Below are 24,099 nucleotides of genomic sequence, written 5' to 3'. Positions count from 1 at the left end.
ATAATAGTTTGATTGATTGAGTTTAAATAATAAATAATTTGTTTGTTTTCAATTATAAATTTGAATTTGAATGAAACAAGAAACTAATTGTCTATAATATAATAACTCTTAATAATTAGTGTATTATTAATAGCTTAATCAAGCTTTTTGAGTAAGAATTTGTGTTGTAGAAGAATATAGACGAAAGAATTAATAGAGAAATATAGAAATTATAAATTTATTTTTATAATATATAATACTATTTCCTGATGAATTCAGTTATGTATTATTGGCCGTTGATGTTTTCTATTGTATATAATCCATGTAAAGTCGATACGAAGTAATTTTAAGGACCCCCTGACAGATAGATAACCTCAATTTGATTTTTTTCTCAATTTCTTATTCAAATCCTTAATTACTCAGTTAAAGGTATTGAAAATGATAATCTTAGCATAATTAAAATGGAAATCACAAAGAACTTTTGTGTAATTAATGAAATTTTAGATGAAAATTCATAACCTCAACATTTGAGCATTTTGGGAATTTTGAATATATGTAGAAGAAAATGATCAGATATCTGAATAGCAATTTAAAGAAGCATTAAAACTACATGATTTCATACATAAATATAGTTATTAAAAAAAAACTAAATAATATTTAATCAAATTAAATTAGTGACATTTCAAATGTTAAAGTTGGTAATAGCAGAAATTTTTAAAAACGAATTTCAAGTTAATGAACTTGACCAATCAGGAAACACTATTTCTTAATTTTAACATTAAACAAAGGAAAATTAAAAAAATTTAGTGTTATTTTGAACTTGATAGAGAACGCACGCAAATTTTGTCTCGTCAAACATCATAAGCAACGTTTTAGGTTATGTAAAAAGATAAATGTTGACATAACCTCAAAAAAAAAGTAATTTGAAGAATTTCTCCGATTCAAAGAAAAAGAAAAGAAGTCACCCTAATGAAGAAACAGAATCCTGTACTGTAGACTTCATTATTATACAACCCTGGTGAAGAAACATCATTTTGGTTCCCGTTCCTGACAATCCCTGAATCCCGTACCGTGGACTTATTTATCCTACAACCAACAGACTAAGCTAAGTGTTGTTATTTTTTTTAGATTTATACTTGTTAATTTAGTTAACAATTCACTTACCTTCATAATAATTCATTTCATAACTCCTTATTTACTTTACTTTATTTTTTTTGTGATTATGTTGTTTCTTCTTAAACAAGATATTTTCCTTAATTTGATGGAACAATAATATTAATCTTACTTCGTATTAACTAAAACTTAGGAAATTTGTTATCAATTAATCACATTTAATTCGTTGAATTTTACATTAAAGATTTGTTTACGAGTTAACTCAAACGTGTGAACCGGCTATTACTCTGAACAGTCTCACGAGCTCACGCTCGATTAGACTTGACAACGTCGCTAGTTCCGGAATTAAAATTTCAATTACATTTTTAAAATTAAACAGTTAAATTATTTATTGTTTTCAACTTTAATAGATTAGATTTAATAAAATTATGAATTAAAAAAAAACATTACAGTAAGTTTCTACCGCAAATGTTCAACAAACGCAAGTCAAACAGGCGAAGACAGCTGGTGCAAATGTCGCAATTGAATCTAGAGAAGAATTTAATAATTTCCATCACGATAAAATACCACTAACTTGCAAAAGTTCAAGAAGTCATCAAATCAATCTATGATTTACTGCAACACCACCGACATGAGCTGCATACAAATTGGGAATATTTCATTTACCTATTGCAAAATCATATCAACCTCTTTGTTATAATGATTTATACAAATTTTATTGAATGCGGAAAATTTAAATTAATAGTTTAAAATGTGCTGCGGATGTGAAGAGAATGAGAGGGTGAAAATAACTTGACAAGCTCATTGTATTCCGCGGCAACGGTAGCTTAGAATAATCGGGTGAGCTGTAAAGGATGAAATAAATCTTGTGTCAAGTCCTGTACCAACTGCTGGAATTAGCGGCGACAGGTTGTCGCCATATCTCCAATTTGCATTAAACGAACGCTGGGGCACCCATTTTCAGCAACCCTTACAGAAAAAGGAGGATATCCTTGAAATCGCTTCAGTTCGAAAAGGGACGATATTTTGATTAAAGGTCCGCATTTTCCTATTTATATGGCGAATTTAATTTCGACCACCGCAGGCGACCGGCATTGACGACGGGTTGAAAATTAAAGGGGCCGGTCGTGGCGGCATCGGACCGTTCCGTAGTTTTCAATTTTGCGGCATGAAAGGCATTCATCTGGCGACAGATGCTTATCGCCAGCCTTTTTCGGAAAAGGGGGCCAAAACCTTTCGCGATGAATACGACGCGGTTGTGGACGTCGCTTTGTAGACCCCTTTGTCGGTTTCAGGTGGAAAATTACCCTGAAAAAGCTTCCGTTGACTTCATTTCGCACGGACGGAGACGCGAACCGGCATCTCCTTCTCTTATTTGCCGGATGGAATTTTATTTTCAAAAGGTCTTCTCCGCTTTATACTTTATGCGTTTTCACGACGGCTGCCAACAAACGTTGATTAGATTTCTCATTATTTCCCTTTTATACTATTTTAAATAAACGCTTTAAACTACGCGGTTTTATCATTTTCTGACTGTAAATAAATTTGCTTTTTTAAAAATCTTTAATAAAACAGTATTTTTAATAGTTTTTTAATTTATAACATTTCTACATTTACTAGTTGTTTTGTAATAATTGCAAAGCTTTCTGTAGATACTAACAAAAGGAACTAAAAATATAAGAAGGACCGTGTCGTTATATATACAACAAAGGAAAACTTTAATTGCTCCAAACGGACAAAACAACTGAGCACGTTTCACAATAGCGTTCTTTGGATTTTATAAACACAAAGAATGAACGTTACGGCGAAAGCTTGGAGTTAAAAAAAGTTCAAAGTTGACTCCTGTTTGAGTTGTTGTCGTTCAGTTTATGCGAAAGAAATAAAAGGGGGGCCGGTTGAGAAGCGCGAAGCGAATCTGAATAGGGGATGAAGGGAGAGAACATCAGGAAAAGTTCGTCGGCAAATGGAAGATACAGCGTTGAATTCGCAATTTGACATTCGTTAATTTTTAAAGAAATGTGAAAGGAATGAAAATGTTTCGACAAAGTGGTCCCTGCCCTAAAGCCAAAGGGATTATTAAAGGGCATATATTTAAATCTTCTCTATCAAAACACTCAAAATGCACCGATGTTTGCGTGTAAATTAATTTAGGACGTAATTAAAACGATATATCTCGTGTAAATGCTTTATATCCGGTAACAGGGCGAGAATGAATTGCAGTGTCGAAGTAATAAAGTATTATTATGAGATTTAGGTTGGATTTAAATCGATATAGAATGCAGTGAATAAAATTGAGATGGATTAATTAGTTACAGAAGATGAACCGCAACTATAAATTAGAATCTCTAATTTATTTTTCTTTTTACTTTAAAGATATAATATTACAAAGAAAATTGGAAGACTTTCAACTCGGTAACGTACGGTACTGAGCTAGTTAATTCCTCTTCGCCAAGTCCCACCAGTCTTTTTGAACAAACCGTTAAGTAGTAGTTGTTGACTTAAGCCTTATGATTTAGTAGTAAACTTCGAAGCCGTCCCACCGGATAATACTTCTTAGAGTTCGTCTCGGGCTTATCCGAAAAGCAACTGTACTTCGTCCGCCTCTTCCGTCCACCGTTGCCCCAAATATCCTCCAAACGAAAAGTTCACCCCAAATGGCGTTTAGGGCGATTTGGCAGAAGTAATGGATACCGACGGCCGGCTTTAACTCGAGTTCAGAGCCGGTTCTTTTCTCTTTGATTCATCAGAAACACTGACAGACCGTATTACATATATAGGGCTCCATATAAATCGTTTACAGGATAAAATAAAAAAAATCGAAAAAGTTTTTAATACATCTTCCCCCAAGTTGTTGGAAGTGTACATGTAAAATTTTCTGCATAGTTCGGGCGGCATTTTTAATTTCCGGTTTATTAAATATGGAAAGTTCGAAAAGAGGGGGACTAAAGACGAAGTTTAAATTGAATTTGAGTGAGAGTCGCCCGTCTTCGTAAAGACTTTTTCCCGGAAGTGTACGAAACAGGTAAATTTAATTTCAGCGGGAAATTCGAAAATGTTGCGGGACGGCAATAATCTCAACCCTTAGAATGATGTTAAAACAAGACATTTCCTCTCTCAAAATTACTCATTTGCATTACGTTTTCCTTTAATCACAAATTTACAGAACGAATAACATTCTATATACATTTATGTGAACCTAAATAAAGAATTTCATCTTAACTTGAAAAGGAAAGGAAAAAAATGGAGGATTCGTGTCTGCAAAAAAAAAGGGGAAACGCGGAAGAGAAAAACGGTTAAGAACCTGATGAAAATATACAATGAGGCCATAAGCACCCGCTCACGCAAACCTTTGAACCGGCTGGGACTTACGTTCTCAGCAGAAAAACGCGCTTTTTTGTACGGTAAAATTGACGTCAACGTCCCTTTCTTTGTGAACGAGACATTTGCAAAAGAGAAGCATGCGGACACATTCATCAAGGAACAGTTAAAGAAGACTCACGGATAATTATTGCTTTGAATAGAATATACGATGTTCAACGCAACGTTTTCATTTAAATCGTTACAAAAAAATGTTCCCAAGTTTTTCGGTAAATAATGAATTTTCTTTTTTTTTTTGATAATGTTTTGTGTCGTGTTTGGAGATATTTATATATTTATCAGAAATAAATGTACGAAATAACACGAATATGTCAAGGTTGATTTATATTTCGTAATTTGTTGGGTTTTTCTAAATCCATAACAAAAGTTTATATAAATAACGATCATTTATGAAACTGGAATATGATAAAATGTTAACTAATGATGAAATTGATTGATTTTTATGCGAGTGACAAAATTTTATTTTATGATCTACAATTAAATAGATGTTGATATAATTCTTTTTTAATTGAAACTAATAGGGCATTAAAATATCTATAAATCATTTTTTATTTTATTTTTTGGTACTAAAGTGAGTGAATTTCACTTAAAATGCAATATACAAAAATATATTTCCATAGAAACCAGGAAACACCTACTTTTTTATTCCACATAACATGCAACATCTCCGAATGTTTCTAGTTCAAATATTAATTCTAGTGACAATGGTAGGTGACGGTAGTTAACATAAGATATCACGATGTTGCACATTTTTATTGCACTAAAACTAGAACTAACACTAGACCTAGATCTAGAAACATTCGGGTTTAGACCTAGAACTTTCTAGTTTTACATTAGCACTATCACTAGAACTAACACTAGACTGAGAACAAACCACAAGTGTAAAACTGTTAGTTGTAAAGTGTTAGTTTTACACTAGCACTATCAGTAGAAGTAACAGAAGACGTAGAACTAGAATCATTCGGGTTTAGCCATCTTGGTAGACGTGTGGCTAAACCCTAATGCTTCTAGTTCTAATATTAGTTCTAGTGACAGTGATAGGTAGCGCTAGTTAACATGAGATATCACAATGTTGCACATTTTTATTGAACTAAAACTAGAACTAATACTAGAGCTAGAACTAGAAACTTTCGGGTTTAGCCGTGTATCTGAAGACGCACGGCTAAACCAGAAACTATCTAGTTCTAGGTCTAATGTTAGTTCTAATATTGCACTAACATTAGCTTTGTTTGGTATCTTGCACTAACGTACACCAGTGCACACTTTTTCTTAAAAATAGTGTTTGGTAGACTGGTGCAAACAAGTGTAGATCGTGCCGCCGCGTTTGGTAAGCGATTGAGTTTTAAAAGTGCAGACACTTTTCACACCGACTCGCCGGCAAGTGTAGGAAGTGTAGTGTAAGTCGACATAACCTTTAAGACGTATTTAGTTTTTTGAAAGTGTCAAAGTTAGATTTATTTAAACAAAAATAAAATATTGTAAGCTAGTAAAAACAATAAATAACAGTTTGATTTGTAGAAAACGTTCTATTCAATTAAAATTAAAAACCGAATAGGAAGTTCTCCGGTTAAATATAATGGCTAAAATTGCAACACTGCTAAATGTTTAGCGGAACTGTTTCTGTTGTAGGTATCATTTACTTTCCGGAATTCTGTTACTTCAAAACGACTGGATAAACTTTCAAACAACTCCCTAGATATTCTAAAATGCTTTTTAAACTGTACAGGGTGTCCCAATTTCGATGTCCGCATAGGCTATCTCCGAAACTAAAAGAGATAGAAAAAAAGTAGCTTACATGTCATGATCTCGTTTTTCGAGAAAATGCTAATGCCGAAAACTCCGAACAGCTATCGTCTTTTGTTTTCGTCCTATCGGCAAAAACTGAAAATTATGCGAAAACGACAATCGCGAATATCTCACTTATTATCAAAGATGGAGTTTTATAAATAAAACATTATATGGGCAACTTTTTACGAAGAATTCAGTGGCGTAGGTAGAATTTTTTTCCCGTTTTTTATTTTCGAGATTTTTGACGTAACTTTATTTTTTTAAATGGAAACCATAGTTGGCTATGACCTAAAATAATTTGTTATTTTCTTCTGATAACAAATATATATAGTTTGTGGGGCATATTTCTTATAGTTATTGAATAATTAACAAAAATTCATTTTGTTCTATCTAAACATAATGTATGTATTTAAAAGTTAATGTTGCTATGGTGATAACCATACATACTATGATGGAACATAATGTATCAAATAATTGCCAAAGTTTGTATTTAAAAATTCGATAACAACTCTGGCATTATGAGCTGGTATGATGCACCAGCATGTTAGGTGTCAAAGTATAACAAAACTAAATAAAACTTTACAATGAACTTCGAAAATTATGAAAATGTAACATGATGGAATGCTATATGTTATCAGATAAGAATGCGACGTTAGCCGCGGAATTATATTTCACAAAGTATTCGGAAAGAAGACAACCGCACGTAAGAACCTTCAACCGGTTAGCAGAAAGTTTAATAGATTTTTGGTCCATCCCCAAACCACGTGCAAAAACATACCAAAATGGCCTGCAAGAGGATGAAGTCAATGTGTTGGCTTCACTTGCGATAAATCCATCAACATCTTGCAGAGAAATTGAACAAGACGTCTGACCCAAAAACCGCTGCTTCCGAATATGAAAGAAAAATATGTATAAACCATACAAAGCGGGCCTAACTCATTATTTACGTGCAGGAGATGTCAATCTAAGATTAGAATTTTGTAGATGATATTTAGAAAAATTAAATAATCTGCTGTTTGTTCAAAATGTCATCTGGACCAATGAAGTCTCTGAGTGTTCAAAGAAGGTTGAGGTTCAATGTATGGTGTGCCCTTTTAGATAATAGAATGTTGGCATATAGTATCTACCATAAAAACTTAAACTCAGGTAATACCTCAATATATCAAGGCAGCACATTGTGCCTTTGGTCGACAATTTACCATTAAATAAGTCTCAAATGATATATTTTCAATATGACGGAGCACCAGCACATAATGCCAGAGTTGTCAGTGAATTTTTAAGTACTACTACAAACTTTGGCAATAATTGGAAACAATGGGCACGTTCAGCCGGTGTCAACTGTTAAGTTGCTATATTAGCAGTCGCGGCTGAACGATATGCTAAGTCAGCGCTGTTACGCAGCAGTTTAGTAAATATCTCAGCGTAAGTAATCTGCGCTTAGTTTGTCAGCGGTTGTGAAATTCTAGGTTAGGATTAATATTTTTTGTTTCTCCCCTTTAATTTTGAAAACTGGCAGAACTGTATAAAATGAAATGAGCCTTAAAATCAACATCATCATCCATTATCTCTTGCAATAACACAAAATTTTCAAAAATATTATTGTTGGCCATAGTTTTAGGTTATGCTGAACTGCTAATTCTCAATTGCTTGTTCAGCCGATTTCGTTCCGCTGTATTAAAGCTCATACAACTAGCTGACTGATTTAATTCAACTGTTGACACCTGCTGAACGTACCCAATGTTTTCCATCGTGGCATTGTTATCACCATAACAACATTAAGTTTTAAATACATACAATAGTTTTAGAAAGAACAAAAAAAATTGATACATTATGTTCCATCATAGTATGTATGGTTATCACCATAGCAACATTAACTTTTAAATACATACATTAGTTTTAGATAGAACAAAATGAATTTTTGTTAATTATTCAATAACTATAAGAAATATACCCCACAAACTATATATATTTGTTATCAGAAGAAAATAACAAATTATTTTAGGTCATAGCCAACTATGGTTTCCATTTAAAAAAATAAAGTTATGTCTCAAATCTCGAAAATAAAAGATGGGAAAAAAATTCTACCTACGCCACTGAATTCTTCGTAAAAAGTTGCCCATATAATGTTTTATTTATAATACTCCATCTTTGATAATAAGTGAGATATTCGCGATTGTCGTTTTCGCAAAATTTTCAGTTTTTGCCGATAGGGCGAAAACAAAAGACGATAGCTGTTCGCAGTTTTCGGCATTAGCATTTTCTTGAAAAACGAGATCATGACATGTAAGCTACTTTTTTTCTATCTCTTTTAGTTTCGGAGATAGCCTATGTGGACATCGAAATTGGGACACCTGTACATCAGAATATTTGGGAACTACATCCTCAAAGTATTTATCGATGCAAGTTCTTTTATCTTTTTTACTTAAAAGTAAAAATACATTTTCTTCATCATCGCTGTCCAATTCTTCAAAAATCATATCATTGTCTTCACTTTCGGTGTCAGACTTTAATAGGGTCACTACAGGCACCATTTCCTTTTTTGATTTATTCATCTTGATTCTTTGATCAATAATAAATTATTCAACTTCCTACAGAAATAATAAAGTTTACATAACCTATAACTGTCATAATAATCCGTTTTACCAAACACCTAAAATTGTTACACTTATGCACTTTGAAAATGTGTTGAAAACTGAGAGTTGTCAACTGCACTACACTTGCTACACTAGGAGTATTTATAGCAAGTGTACCAAACACAGCTACTATCACTAGAAGTTGTGAAGTCTGAAGATGTACGGCTAAACCCGATACTTTCTAGTACTAGGTCTAGTGTTAGTGATAGTTTTACACTAGCACTATCACTAGAACTAACACAAGACCTAGAACTAGAATCATTTGGGTTTAGCCGTCTTAAGGGACGTGTGGCTAAACCCGAATGTTTCTAGTTCTAGGTCTAGTGTTAGTTTTAGTTCTACACTAGCACTGTCACTTGAACTAATACTAGAAATAGAACTAGAATCATTCGAGTTTAGCCGTCTTGAAGGACGTGCGGCTAAACCCGAATGTTTCCAGTTCTCGCTCTAGTATTATTTCTAGTATTGCACTAACACTATCACTAGAAGTTCTGAAGTCTGAAGACGCATGGCTAAACCCGATACTTTCTAGTTCTAGGTCTAGTGTTAGTTCTAGTTTTACACTAGACCTATCCCAAGAATTAACACAAGACCTAGAACTAGAATCATTTGGGTTTAGCCGTCTTAAAAGGTGTGTGGCTAAATCCGAATGTTTCTAGTTCTCGGTCTTCTGTTAGTTCTAGTTTTACACTAGCACTATCATAAGAACTAACACTAGACAGAGAACTAGAAACTTTCGAGGTTAGCCACACGTCCCTCGGGACGGCTCAAGTTTTACACCAGCACTGTCACTTGAACTAACACTAGAAATAGAACTTGAATCATTCGGGTTTAGCCGTCTTTAGGGACGTGCGGCTAAACCCGAATGTTTCCAGTTTTCGCTTTAATGTTAGTTCTAGTATTGCCGTAACACTATCATTGGAACTAACACAAGTCCCATAACTAGAATCATTCGGATTTAACCGTCTTGAGAGACGTGCGGCTAAACCCGAATGTTTCTAGTTCTCGGACTTGTGTTAATTCTAGTTTTAATTGTTATTCAGCGTTAGATTGTGGTATATTTTTATTGAACGAAAAACAGAACTAGCACTAAACCTAGAACCAGAAATATTTGGGTTTAGCGGTGCGTCTTTTAAGACGACCGAAATCTCAAGTTTGTCATAAGGACGTCAGCTTTTTCCAAGCAAATTATTAAGTTATAAGTTATTAAATTACTATTAAGCTATGTTGCATTTTATGTGGGACAGTGCAAGTGCATAGTAGTTTCGTTACTATGGTTACTGCATTCATACATTGTTGTATAACATTCTCGGTATGTCAAAACTAAGTTATATGCTATATGTATCAAAACTAGGTACATGAACAAAGATGTTTTAAGTGTCTTATTATGTGTATCAACTTGGCCTAACAAAAAATTATAGTCTTTGTCATCCTCCATTTATTAAATATTGAAACCATCAAATCTATAATTTGCAATAATATAAAAATTAATTATTCAATTACATTCCTCCAGGATTTCCCGGAATTTAATCATGATTCATCGATAATTCGTTGCCTTAACTCTGCAAGACTTTCAAGTTTTGTTTTATAAGCTCGACTTTGAAGTATTTCCATTAAATCCAGTCTTTAGGATTGAGATATGGTGCACGAGGAGGCCATTCAACACTACTAATCCATTTTCTAGGAAAAATCTAGATACCGTCGAACATTTACGCGAAAATGTACTGGATTCAAATTGGCGTCAAACAGATTTCTCATTGAAGATACGATTTCATTTACATGTAAAATTTCATACTTATCAGCTTTTAAGTATTCTGCGATAAAGATTGACCCAAGCATCAAAGTACCTATTATACGTAACCATACATTTAACTTTTATGGACTTTGAGTACGGTTTTCACATATCTAATGGGGATTTACATCATTCTAATACCTTACATTATACCGATTTGAATTCTCACGCAATGTAAAGGTTGCTTCGTTAATGAATGGTGATTTCGTTTTATAATCTTTTTACACCTGGCTACGCCTCGTGTAAAAATGACATATACACGTGAGTGATAAAGCTAAGTTTTCTCACTTTAATATTACAAATTAACGTGATATTTATAAATTTCTTACAACGATTAAAATTCTACTTTACGTAATCTAACAGCCATCATCAACATATAAACAGTGTTGGAAACATAGATAGGAATCCATGCGATTGCTCCAAGCAGAGACAAAGAACGAATGAAGTTCTTCCGTTCATTCTTTCGATCTTCATAATCAGGATAATGTCAATTGTACTGGTTTGTCTAATATAATTTTAATTCTACAAATAATAATGCTTCAGTTTCTATAGGAAGACTTACAACAACTTCAAACGAAGCATCCGAAGTGCCTATGGTAGGAAATAATCTTTTCCGAACGAATTTTCTCACATCCCTAATAATTTTGTACTTTGCACACTTAATTAATACCAGATTCAGTCGTCTAAACATTTTCCACAATTTTTCTCAAAAATCAACCAAATTCTAGTGCTTCTATGTGTTTCCAAGATTTTGATGCATATTTGAAAATCAGGCACATACTGTTTACCTTAAACAAACTATCAGTTTCTGCATCTGGGATATAGTTTGTCCAAATGGTAAACTTTTCTTTGTAATATTGCGTTGGTGACAGTGGTAAGTAGCGCTAGTTAACATAAGATATCACTATGTTGCATATTTTTATTGAATTAAAACTAGAACTAACACTAGAACTAGAAACATTCGGGTTTAGCCGTGCGTCTTAAGACTTAGCACTTAGCACTATCACTAGAACTAACACAAGACCTAGAACTAGAATCATTTGGGTTTAGCCGTCTTAGGAGATGTGCGGCTAAACCCGAATGATTCTAGTTCTCGGTCTTCTGATAGTTCTAGTTTTACACTAGCACTATCACTAGAACTAACACAAGACCTAGAACTAGAATCATTTGGGTTTAGCCGGCTTAAGAGACGTGTGGCTAAACCCGAATGTTTCTAGTTCTAGGTCTAGTGTTAGTTTTAGTTCTACACTAGTACTGTCACTTGAACTAATACTAGAAATAGAACTAGAATCATTCGAGTTTAGCCGTCTTGAGGGACGTGCGGCTAAACCCAAATGTTTCCAGTTCTCGCTCTAGTGTTAGTTCTAGTATTGCACTAACACTATCACTAGAAGTTGTGAAGTCTGAAGATGTACGGCTAAAACCGATACTTTCTAGGTCTAGTGTTAGTGATAGTTTTAGACTAGCACTATCACTAGAACTAACACAAGACCTAGAACTAGAATCATTTGGGTTTAGCCGGCTTAAGAGACGTGTGGCTAAACCCGAATGTTTCTAGTTCTAGGTCTAGTGTTAGTTTTAGTTCTACACTAGCACTGTCACTTGAACTAATACTAGAAATAGAACTAGAATCATTCGAGTTTAGCCGTCTTGAGGGACGTGCGGCTAAACCCAAATGTTTCCAGTTCTCGCTCTAGTGTTAGTTCTAGTATTGCACTAACACTATCACTAGAAGTTGTGAAGTCTGAAGATGTACGGCTAAAACCGATACTTTCTAGGTCTAGTGTTAGTGATAGTTTTAGACTAGCACTATCACTAGAACTAACACAAGACCTAGAACTAGAATCATTTGGGTTTAGCCGTCTTAAGAGACGTGCGGCTAAACCCGAATGTTTCTAGTTCTAGGTATAGTGTTAGTTTTAGTTCTACACTAGCACTGTCACTTGAACTAATACTAGAAATAGAACTAGAATCATTCGAGTTTAGCCGTCTTGAGGGACGTGCGGCTAAACCCGAATGTTTCCAGTTCTCGCTCTAGTGTTAGTTCTAGTATTACACTAACACTATCACTAAAAGTTGTGAAGTCTGAAGATGTACGGCTAAAGCCGATACTTTCTAGTTCTAGGTCTAGTGTTAGTGATAGTTTTAGACTAGCACTATCACTAGAACTAACACAAGACCTAGAACTAGAATCATTTGGGTTTAGCCGTCTTAAGAGACGTGCGGCTAAACCCGAATGTTTCTAGTTCTAGGTATAGTGTTAGTTTTAGTTCTACACTAGCACTGTCACTTGAACTAATACTAGAAATAGAACTAGAATCATTCGAGTTTAGCCGTCTTGAGGGACGTGCGGCTAAACCCGAATGTTTCCAGTTCTCGCTCTAGTGTTAGTTCTAGTATTGCACTAACACTATTACTAAAAGTTGTGAAGTCTGAAGATGTACGGCTAAAGCCGATACTTTCTAGTTCTAGGTCTAGTGTTAGTGATAGTTTTACACTAGCACTATCACTAGAACTAACACAAGACCTAGAATTAGAATCATTTGGGTTTAGCCGTCTTAAGAGACGTGTGGCTAAACCCGAATGTTTCTAGTTCTAGGTCTAGTGGTAGTTTTAGTTCTACACTAGCACTGTCACTTGAACTAATACTAGAAATAGAACTAGAATCATTCGAGTTTAGCCATCTTGAGAGACGTGCGGCTAAACCCGAATGTTTCCAGTTCTCGCTCTAGTGTTAGTTCTAGTATTGCACTAACACTATCACTAGAAGTTGTGAAGTTGAAGATGTACGGCTAAAACCGATACTTTCTAGTTCTAGGTCTAGTGTTAGTGATAGTTTTACACTAGCACTATCACTAGAACTAACACAAGACCTAGAACTAGAATCATTTGGGTTTAGCCGTCTTAAGAGACGTGCGGCTAAACCCGAATGTTTCTAGTTCTAGGTATAGTGTTAGTTCTAGTGATAGTACTAGTGTAAAACTAGAATTAACACAAGACCTAGAACTTGAATCATTCGGGTTTATCCGTATTGAGAGACCTGCGGCTATAAACCCGTTTCAAACACATGATAGAAATGCATTTCTACAGCAGTAGTCACACCATCTCATTCCACCAATAGTACTGCTAAAAGGCAACCTTAATCTAGCATATGCTGCCTCTAATTTTGTATTTTGCACACTTAATACCAGGTTCAGTTGTTTAAACATTTTTCACAATTTTCTCAATCAATTTCTCAATCATAAGCCAAATTCTAGTAGTTCTATATATTTCCAAGATTTTGATGCAGATTTGAAAATCAGGCATACCGTTTACCTTAAACAAACCATCAGTTTCTGCATTCGGGATATATTATAGTTTCTCCAAATGTTATATTTTTCTTTTTATTATCGTTTTTAATTACTCGAAAAATATCATTAAATTCTTAGTCTGACATTCTAAAATGTTTATTTTCATCGTGTAGGAGTTCATTATATAATGTGACAAATTCTCTTTGTATGTCCCTGAATTTTAATATACTTTATTTCAGGCGTAATTTTTATTAAACTTGAAATGCAAAACATTTTTGCACTTTTCAAACACCAAGCTGGCTGCTGATAGATCACCATTTGAAATTCATTGAAAATTGAGTGGAACGCGAGTGGCTCGTAGCTTAACCGTTCGTTGATTGACGGTGTAAATGAGCCTTTATTCTGTAATGTACGAAAATCGGTAAAGTAGATTTTTTAGTATTCCAATTTGTGGCTCCTACTTTATAGTTTAAATATATATTATTCAGCTTGTATGATCAAAGATCTTTTAACATACAAATCAAAAAAATGTGTAATAGCCGGCTCCTCCACCAATTCTTTCAATAATTTTTTTTAATCGATTACATTTTATATAATATATTTTAAATAAGTTAAATGAATTGACACAACAAAAAAATTTCTACAATAAGTTTTCTTTGATAATCTTACCTTGGTAAGTGAGATGAAAATGACAAAGGAAAAGAACGATCGTAGCCCAGAAAACCATTTCCGTTGAAACCCCCCGAAGAGTGTCGTCTACTTGCTACACAAGTTGAGAAATCTAGTTCATAAAATTACCTTTCAATAACCTATATTGGTCCATTACTCTAACCGTACTTCTCAAACAAGTGGTTACGGGACAAAGGAACCGACGCTAAAGAATTTCACAAATTTATCTCTCTCGATATTTAGAAAAGAAGGTTTAAAATTATTAAAAAATTGATTTACTTATCATCAATTACGCGAAAATGCTATTTTCTTTACTAAGATTCGAATCGCAACGTTGTCTGTGTACGCGATATTTAAAATGAATTGTTTTAATAAATAGTGTTATCTCGGTTTGGCGGTTTCTGCAGTAACTGACTCCTGTTTTCAGGATACCGGTATATGAAGGGATGAATTTTCCGAGGACGCATGCGTCGTTATTTAGTATTCTACTTCTCGATTGCCTCTCGGTCACTACGTGTACACATACCACGTAACCGGAAGAGACAAGGAGGTGTTTGAGTTCTATACAGTAAGTAAAAAAGAATAAAACATAATTTTTCTTTTTCCACGAATTGGGGATATTATTTTCCCATTTGTGTGTAATGATCTATTTTATAACACAATTTTATGATTAGAAAGAATGATGCCACGTTGTAAATTGGAAATTTCTAGTACATATTGTTTGTATTTACATTGGAAGCCACATAATGTTAATTTGACTAAATAACGAAGTTGTGTTAACAATTAAACAAACCTGTCAGCATAAATTGAAGTGTATTTAGTTTGAAATGAAATGATGGTTTAATTAGTTACTATTAATTGGATAATTTTACATTAATAGTGATTTTTCAATAATTTTGTAACGATTTTCAGAAATTTAACACTTCTGCTTGGTTAAAAATTCGGAACTAAAGTCAGAGTTTTCATTTAAAATGGTATTAATTTATAGAGAAGAAAATCAATATGGTTAAATGTGGATAAAAATACATCTTTACTAACAAATTTATTCAGACTGGATCAAAACACAACCTTTATAAAAAAATGAAAGTTTTAAGATACTTGGTAACAATTAGGCAAAGTTAGCTTGTAACTTCAACGTTGATGGTGCAAAAATGTATGATATAAAGAAAAATCGGGAAAAAATAGCATCCTATATTAAATATGCTGATTAAATATCATATATTATATATTAAATATCGAGAATGGAATACTATCCACGAAAAGATTTAGTTTCTGATGGAAAAATCTATAAAAACAAGGAATTTAAAGCAAAGTGGTTTTGAAAACACGATGAAGTCTGCAATGCTGATAAAAGTGGATTGTTCTGGAAAGTTTTCCCAAACAAGATATAAGTTTCCTGAGAAAAGCGAAAAGCACGAGACAGAAAAGTGTCCAAAACTAGAATTACCATTATGTCTTGTGTCAATACTAATAAATAAACAAGTTTTTATTTATAGAGAAAGTGGGATTACCTAAGGCGTTTAAAAATATTGATCTTACACTGTATTGCCATCAAATTAAGCAAATCTATTCCATATTCGTGTTTAATGACGAATTCTTTTATCTTCAGTCGGAAGCGCTTGTTGAAATAAAGTTAATCAATTCATGCATAACTTAGTATGCATAAGTTATTATGCATAAGATTGTATGCATAAGTTGATAGTATTATACAGTGTTCCTGAATTGCAGCTACAAACGCCGCCCGTAATTCTAAACTTAAACAAATTTAATATAATAATTTTCACATTATTTTTTATCAAATTTGATTAATTAATTTATCGTTATCAATGGTTCCATTTTAGGCACCGTGTGTTTTTCAACTAAACCTTAAAAGAAAACTTTAATTGAAAACTTCAGTTTACAAACTGTGTAATTGCATTTAAACAGAATAAGTTAATTAGATGCACACTGTTAATTATAAATATAATTTCATATTATTATATGACATATGTTGTCATATTTTAAACATAATACACCTCTATCTAATTATCGGTACGCCAATTATCTATAATTAATACACATGTCATAATCGTTAGTTGTCCATTATCAACAATATAAGTAATTATATTATTATAACGAATAAAGGTGGTAACACATTCACGCGCCGCATCCGATTCGTAAATCCTAAATCAGTCCTGTAAGTAGTCGTAAAAGTAAACGGGTTTATGGTACTTGGGAGAAAAGGTTGAATGGAAAACAATTTTTCACATTACTTTTTGATTTAATGGATGATGTGTTAAAAGGTCTATTCTAACTATTCTAATTTTTTCTTTTGCATCATTGAGAAGAGCAGGATTTGATATTTTGTATTTTTTTCTATTTGTTCTAAATACTTTTCCTTTTATCCCATCGTTTTGTCGGTTTCTTCTTCTAAATATGGAATCGATTTTGTTATTCCTGTGTACTCCTAGGGCCTAGGCATCGTGCCACGTTAGACTATTTTTGGCCATATTTTATTACTGGTCATTTTCAATAATATCTTATATCAAAGATCACAAACACGTGTTCAGTTCCAAGCACACTATGCAGCCTATCTATAATAAACAACCTGTTTATACACGTACATACTTGTGTGAGCCGTCGTAGTTTTAAAAGTCCTATTTATAGAGGTAAAAAGTCGTTAAGTGAAAAAATCCTACTTATAGAAATAGGAATGGATAAAAATGTATCCTAGTTATAGAAGTTAAAATTGGCACAAATAAAAAGTATTTTTCAGTAAAAACGCTCGACAAGCATTTGGATCCAGATTATAAAGGTTTCCAATTTATACATGGCTGACTTATTCCGGTTTACCTGTAGAAAATGAACAACGCCAGCTTCATATAAACTTGCCATCTATCACTATTTTTATTTTGTGTAATGTATGCATAGAAAAAGTTAAAATATAATTTCCATTGTAAAAACACACTTTGATGGAGTGCGGGAAGTTAGCCCCCCATTATTTGATTTTTAAATTTTTCATTGTTCTAGATTGTTCTAGAGTTGTTCTACATTGTTCCAAAACGGCAAATAGAAAAAATAAAAACAAAATAAATTTTTTCTGGTTACACGGACATTAATTTTGCAAAATCATATCTTAAAAATACAGCAAAATGCAGACTTAACAAACAAAATAACATAATCTAACTATTCGATCAGCAAACAAAAAAATACTATTTGTATTATACATTATGTATTATGAACTAAATATCTCTGTGTCCCACCGACATAGAGATATATTTATATATACTATATATTTATTATAAATTATTGTATATTTATATACACTGCTCAACAAAATTAGGGGAACACGTTTTCCGAAATCTGTAACTTTTTAAATAATAGTTCTAAGCAAATCAAATTTGGTTTGCTTCAACGACATATATTTAACTAAAGAAAATTACAAAAACAATGTTACAACTCTTAGTTACTTCTAAGTTATACTTAAAAATATAAATTAATAACGCAAAACAAAGTGGAAAAAATGTCAAGTATGCTTTGAATTCGCGAATGAAAGCCTACTAAAGATTAATTCATCAATTTTCGTGGATTAGAAGCGTCATAAAGCATCTTAGTGAAGTGCAAGTTGCTCGTGTTGTCACTCTTATTCAGCATAACCACTCTATTCGACATGTTAGCAGGAATCTTCGAGTTTCCCCTTCTGTTATTTAGCGTTTATGGGATTGGTTTCGGGAGACTGGCCGATAATCAAGACCGATTTCTTGTACACCACGAGACCTCCTAAACGACCTCATGGAATCAAGACGAGCTCATGGAATCGAAATTTCTGATGAAATTGTTAGAAAGAGATGAAAAGAAGCGAATTTAAAACCTAGAAGACCTGTCCATGAACCACGCCTTAAGTAGCATCACAAAGCAGCGCGAATGACGTTTGCTCTGGATCACAGAGATTGACAACTTCGTCACTGGACGCCTGTACTATTTAAAGACGAGTGTATATAGACGTCCTGGTGAACGCTACGCAGCCGCTACTATACAGGAAGTGAATAGATTTGGTCGGGGATCAGTTATGGTTTGGGCTGGAATCAGTGTAGACAACAGAACAGATCTTGTTGTTGTTCCTGGTAGACTAAATGCCATGAATTACATAGAAAACATCTTGGACCATGTGGTGCCAGCTTCATATAATATAGGGTCGGTCAAAATTTCATCCTAATGCAGAACAATGCAAAGCCACATACCGCAGGCATCACCAGAAACTTTTGGCAAGAACGTGGAATTCAAATCATGGAATGTCCGGCGTTAAGTAAGGAACCTGAATCCTATGGAACACATCCTATTCAATTGAGATAGCAAAATAGCAGTAACTAACCATGACAACCAAAAGTTTCAGATATCAAAAGTTAATTATTGTCTCTATAAAGTATCTGAAACAACTGGTTGCCATGGTTACGTATGGCTACTGCTATTTTTCTACCTCAAATGAATGGGTAATCATGAAACTTGAACATGAAACATGAAAATTTTGTTATGTAGCTAATATTAATTTTGACGGTACCAAATTCAGAAAAAATCCTCTTTTATATTCCATAATAAAAATGGGGGATTGCTATTTGAAAAAAAATAGCGATGACGTCATAACTCGTTTAAAAATGGCGGAAAAAATTTGAAATCTATACCAAAAAATTGCAAAAAATGTAAATTCTTACTCTTACACTTCTACGTTTGGGAAACCTGTTTAATTCTTCATCTGAATTTTAATATTTTATTTTATTAATGTATGGGAACAAATGCAGTATATATAAATATATCTCTGTGTGGATGGGACACAGAGATATTTAGATTTTAATACATAATGTTTAATACAAATAGTGTATTTTTGTTTTCTGATCAAATAGGTGGATTATTCATTTGTTGATTTAGTATTTTTCTTTTTAGGTCTGCATTTTGCTGTATTTTTAGGAAGATATGATTTTGCTAAATTAATGTCCGTGTAACCAGAAAACCCTTTTTTCCCTAGTTTAAACGTAAAACACGCCTAGAACAATTTGAATCAGCAAAGTTTGAGTGATTTTAGATCGTTATATGTTTTTTAATTGTTATTGTGTAATTTAAAACCGCTGACGCAAGAATTACTGACTGAAACTTCCAAAAACTTTAATTTTCAAAGACTAAAGTGTCCTTTATAGAGTTGTTCTAATGAAAATAATAGCAGTTCCAGATTACTTTAGGTATAATAAGTGTATATTTGTAATATGGAATTGAAAATAGAAAAACTATGGTCACCATTTTGGCAGCCAAACCTATTTTTAGTTAAACTAAGATTAGAACTAAAACTAACACTAGAAACTTTCGGGTTTTGCCGTGCGTCTTTTAATAAAAGGTTTGACGTTTCGGATGCCATGTTGCAACCTTCTTCAGAAACTGGTTCGAAGTGACGAGATCAAAAAATCGGTAACTATATATAAGTCGGAAAAAACTAATTAATAATCAGTTAACGCTAATTACAAACTAATTAATAACTAATTGCGTCGCGTCCGGTGTGAGGCGGGAAGAGGTCTTCGTGTTCACCACCATCTTCCATGTTCTGCTAAGCTCCCAGCCATCCTCTCTGTTGACGTTATTTTTATGTCGGTGAATCTCTATGGCTTCTCTTGTCAGTCTTTGTTAGTATCTGTTGTCCCTAGCCAGCACCTTTGTTTGTTCGAAGTCTATTCGGTGCCCCTCTGCATGGCAATGTTCCGCAACCGCCGACTGCTGGATCTTCTTCAGCCTTACATCCCTCTCATGCTCCTTGAAGCGGCACTCGACGTTGCGTCCAGTTTGGCCAACATAAACCTTCCCACAACTACACGATAGTCCCGCTCCTTTTAATGGAGTTAGTTTGTCCTTGGCTATCGGGAGTGTGTTCCGAATTTTGCTGACCGTGCCGTACCGCACTACGATGTCGTTCTTCTTGAGGTGCCTAGCAATTCGTTCCGTTACACCTGAAACATAGGGAAGACAGATAAATCCAAGTGGTTTTGTACTTACCGTGTCCTCTTTCTGCTTTCGCTGCTTGATGTCCCTCGAAGTGTATCCATTCTTCTGCAGCACGCCTCGTAGAAAGTGTTGCTCCTTCTTCAAGTTCTCTCCTTCACATAGTCTCGCTGCTCGCTGAAATAATGTACGGATCACGGACCTCTTCTGTTGGGGATGATGATGTGAACATGCCTGTAAATACCTGTTGGTATGGGTCTTCTTTCGGTATACACCAAGTTCTATATCTCCATTTGTCGTCCTGGTGACCAACACATCTAGGAAAGGTAGTTTTTTGGCAGTTTCTGTTTCCATGGTGAACTTAATCATAGGATGTTGAGAGTTCAAGTGATCCAAGAACTCTTGGAGCCGTTTTTGACCATGTTGCCATATCACAAACGTGTCATCCACATGTCGGAGCCATAGTTTTGGTTTCCACTGGCTCTTCTTCAAAGCGTCCTCTTCGAATAATTCCATGTAGAAATTAGCTATAACTGGCGATAGTGGAGATCCCATGGCTGCCCCTTCGAACTGCTCGTAAAATTCTCCTTTCCAGCTGAAATACGTCGACGATAAGCAATACTCCACCAGATCTGGCACGTATCCTGGTAAACCCTCCGGAATGAGTTTTCGGCGAAGACCCTCTACAGCATCCTTAACTGGTACCCTAGTAAAAAGGGATTCCACATCGAAACTTACCAACATATTACCAAAGACTGACAAGAGAAGCCATAGAGATTCACCGACATAAAAATAACGTCAACAGAGAGGATGGCTGGGAGCTTAGCAGAACATGGAAGATGGTGGTGAACACGAAGACCTCTTCCCGCCTCACACCGGACGCGACGCAATTAGTTATTAATTAGTTTGAAATTACCGTTAACTGATTATTAATTAGTTTTTTCCGACTTATATATAGTTACCGATTTTTTGATCTCGTCACTTCGAACCAGTTTCTGAAGAAGGTTGCAACATGGCATCCGAAACGTCAAACCTTTTATTAAAACACGCACGGCAAAACCCGAAAGTTTCTAGTTTTAGTTCTAATCTTAGTTTAATTCACACCGGCCGTGAAAGCCTTAGTACTATTTTTAGTTATAATTTTCTAATGCTGTATTCCATAATTTTGGTCAATAACTAGAACAACCCAGAACAACATAAAATGATTTTTCCAAAAGTGGGAGGCTAGTCAAGAAGAAACCGTTTTTTCGGTTTTTCTCGCCGAGATTTTATTTTTTCTATTTGTCGCTTTGGAACAATGTAGAACAACTCTAGAACAGCGGTTCTCAAACTTATGTCCTTGCGCACCACTAAGGCTATTTTAAAAATCAGGTAGTACCACTGAACAAAAAAAAAAACAATAATGATAATGCAAATATAAACTGTATCATCAGTGGTACGCGTACCATAGTTTGAGAACCACTGCTCTAGAACAACTATGAAAAATTTAAAAATCAAAAATGGGGGGCTAACTTCCCGCACTCCTCTTGATGGCAACTTTTAATTTCATAGTATGCATAATCTGATGTTAACATTGATTGTTAATTAGAATATGTATGTTATATTGTAGTTATTAGGGATTAATAATTTAAAACTCCCCCTTTGGGAAATGCGGTGACGTTAATTCCACTTTACACGGAATTAATTTGATTAATTGCTCCAATTATCCAATAATCACTAAAGTGCTTCAATATACAGAGTGATTGAATTTAAACACGACATTTTTTACATTTATATTTCAATATTATTAAATTATATTAGAGCTACTCTAAAAAATTAACAAATAATATACAATTTAACGGATTATAACTCGTATTTTGTTATTTAAATATGAAATTCACATCGAGTTAATCCTATTATCTATTTTATTGGAAATAAATTGTTTGGGAATTAGGAATCTAAATCGGATATCGGAACAACGTTAAATTTGAATAATACACATAACGATTTAGTTTTAAGCTAACTTTTAAATTGAAAACAAAAACATAATTTAATAAACTTTTGGTTAGTACTATACAAATTACGACTACACGTCAGGCTGATAATCACTGTTTGCATTATTTAAACGTTCACATGCGACAAGCCCTCGGGTCCAACGGGAGGGATGCAATATAATGAATTTTGGCGAAATTCTCGTGCAATGTTAAAGAGCAGTTTTTCGGATAACCCTTTGTAGGCTCTCCCGGTTGTGGATGGCGAGGGATGGAAAACGCATGATGAATTGCCGGTTTGACGTGAAATTTAGCATGGCCCTAAATAGTTGATAGTCAGTAAAGTACGTTTGTTGTGCATCAACGCGAATTTAAATATTAAACCACGTTTTGCCGCCGGCTTACAATTTTTCCCATTTTTTCTCTCACAAACGCTAGTACTGCAATTGGTTTAAACGTCCATTTTCCCCACTAGTATCACCGAATTGTAAAATGTTCTATAGATATTTATATTTTCGATGATATCGGGATTACTGAACGATACAACGATAAAAAAAAGTCGCTATCGTTAGCCCACAGTTTCATATTTCAAAGGAAATTGTATTTTAATGCGAATTAAATTCTGTATATAACAAATTTTAACGAAATATTAACCTTTGACGTTTCGCTCAAATTTATAACTTTATCAAACATAAAAAGCGCATTATTTTAATATGTGTAATTAAAAAATAAAGAAATAAAGCTGTGCCACTACAAATTTTCCTTTGAAATTTTAAAGCTCAATTAGTTGAAATTATGATTTATGTTTTTGATGAAAATTAAACAGAAATATCTGAAAAGAAATTTTAAATTTTACGGTAACAAGGGCTTTAAAACGTCCGTGGCTTAAATAAGACCAGTTCAGATACAGCAAGGCCTTCCGCTAATAAAAGCCTCTTACTCCCAGAGCCATCATTTTCGCTGTGAAATATGTTCGCGAAGTATCCTTTTAGATCCTTTTTCAAGCTTAATGTAGTACACTTTTCACGAAAAGGAATCACACAAGAGTAAACTACGGGTCTTTACAAGTTCGTTACGGTGCAAAAATGATGATAAAAAGAAATCCTTTAGGGACCAACTCATTCAGATTATTTATAAATAATTCATTATTCTACAATCTTAACAACCTAATATGATTATTATTGCACGGAACTTTTGTAACAAAACGATACGATTTCCCTCCTCCACTTGTTCTCAGAAAATATTGATTAAAAGGATAGCATACTGTTCAGTGGGAAATTAAAATTTCAAGTTAGAAAAAAATTGTGTTAACAAAAATTGTCCCTGAAACAATTCTAAACAAACTTTATTAACATTTTTTTTTGCTTTAATCAATAATTAAGGAGATAACCTCAAAATAATAATTTTTCCGTTTTTCTACATAATTATACTTAGATGCTTAATTAATAGAGATGTAAAATTTTTTTATTAAGATAATTGATTCAAAATCGAAATTGAAACAAATTTTATTTAAAACATTTTTTGATAAA

General features: G+C 33.8%; 1 protein-coding gene across 3 annotated transcripts in view; it reads right to left on the bottom strand.

Annotated features, from left to right (window-relative positions):
* The window catches only part of LOC111421204 (lachesin-like), a 75,118-nt gene extending 60,118 nt beyond the window's left edge, over nt 1-15,000 (bottom strand). Inside the window, exons 1-3 of one of the 3 annotated variants that reach the window (XM_071198129.1) lie at nt 1,330-1,350; nt 1,144-1,280; nt 945-1,065 (exon numbers count right to left, since the gene is read on the bottom strand). Coding sequence is in view for 1 of the 3 variants with exons in the window: in XM_071198128.1 (XP_071054229.1) it covers nt 14,643-14,700 (58 nt within the window). In the remaining 2 variants the exon portion in view is untranslated. Of the gene's footprint in view, nt 1-944; nt 1,096-1,143; nt 1,281-1,329; nt 1,351-14,642; nt 14,755-14,810 lie in introns of those variants that run through there. The other 2 variants (XM_071198128.1, XM_071198130.1) reach the window with 2 other exon arrangements.
* Nucleotides 15,001-24,099: the final 9,099 nt, after the last annotated feature.

Source organism: Onthophagus taurus, chromosome 7 (assembly GCF_036711975.1).
Source record: "Onthophagus taurus isolate NC chromosome 7, IU_Otau_3.0, whole genome shotgun sequence".
Lineage (NCBI taxonomy): Eukaryota > Metazoa > Arthropoda > Insecta > Coleoptera > Scarabaeidae > Onthophagus > Onthophagus taurus.
This window is presented reverse-complemented; position numbering and strand designations above follow the sequence as displayed.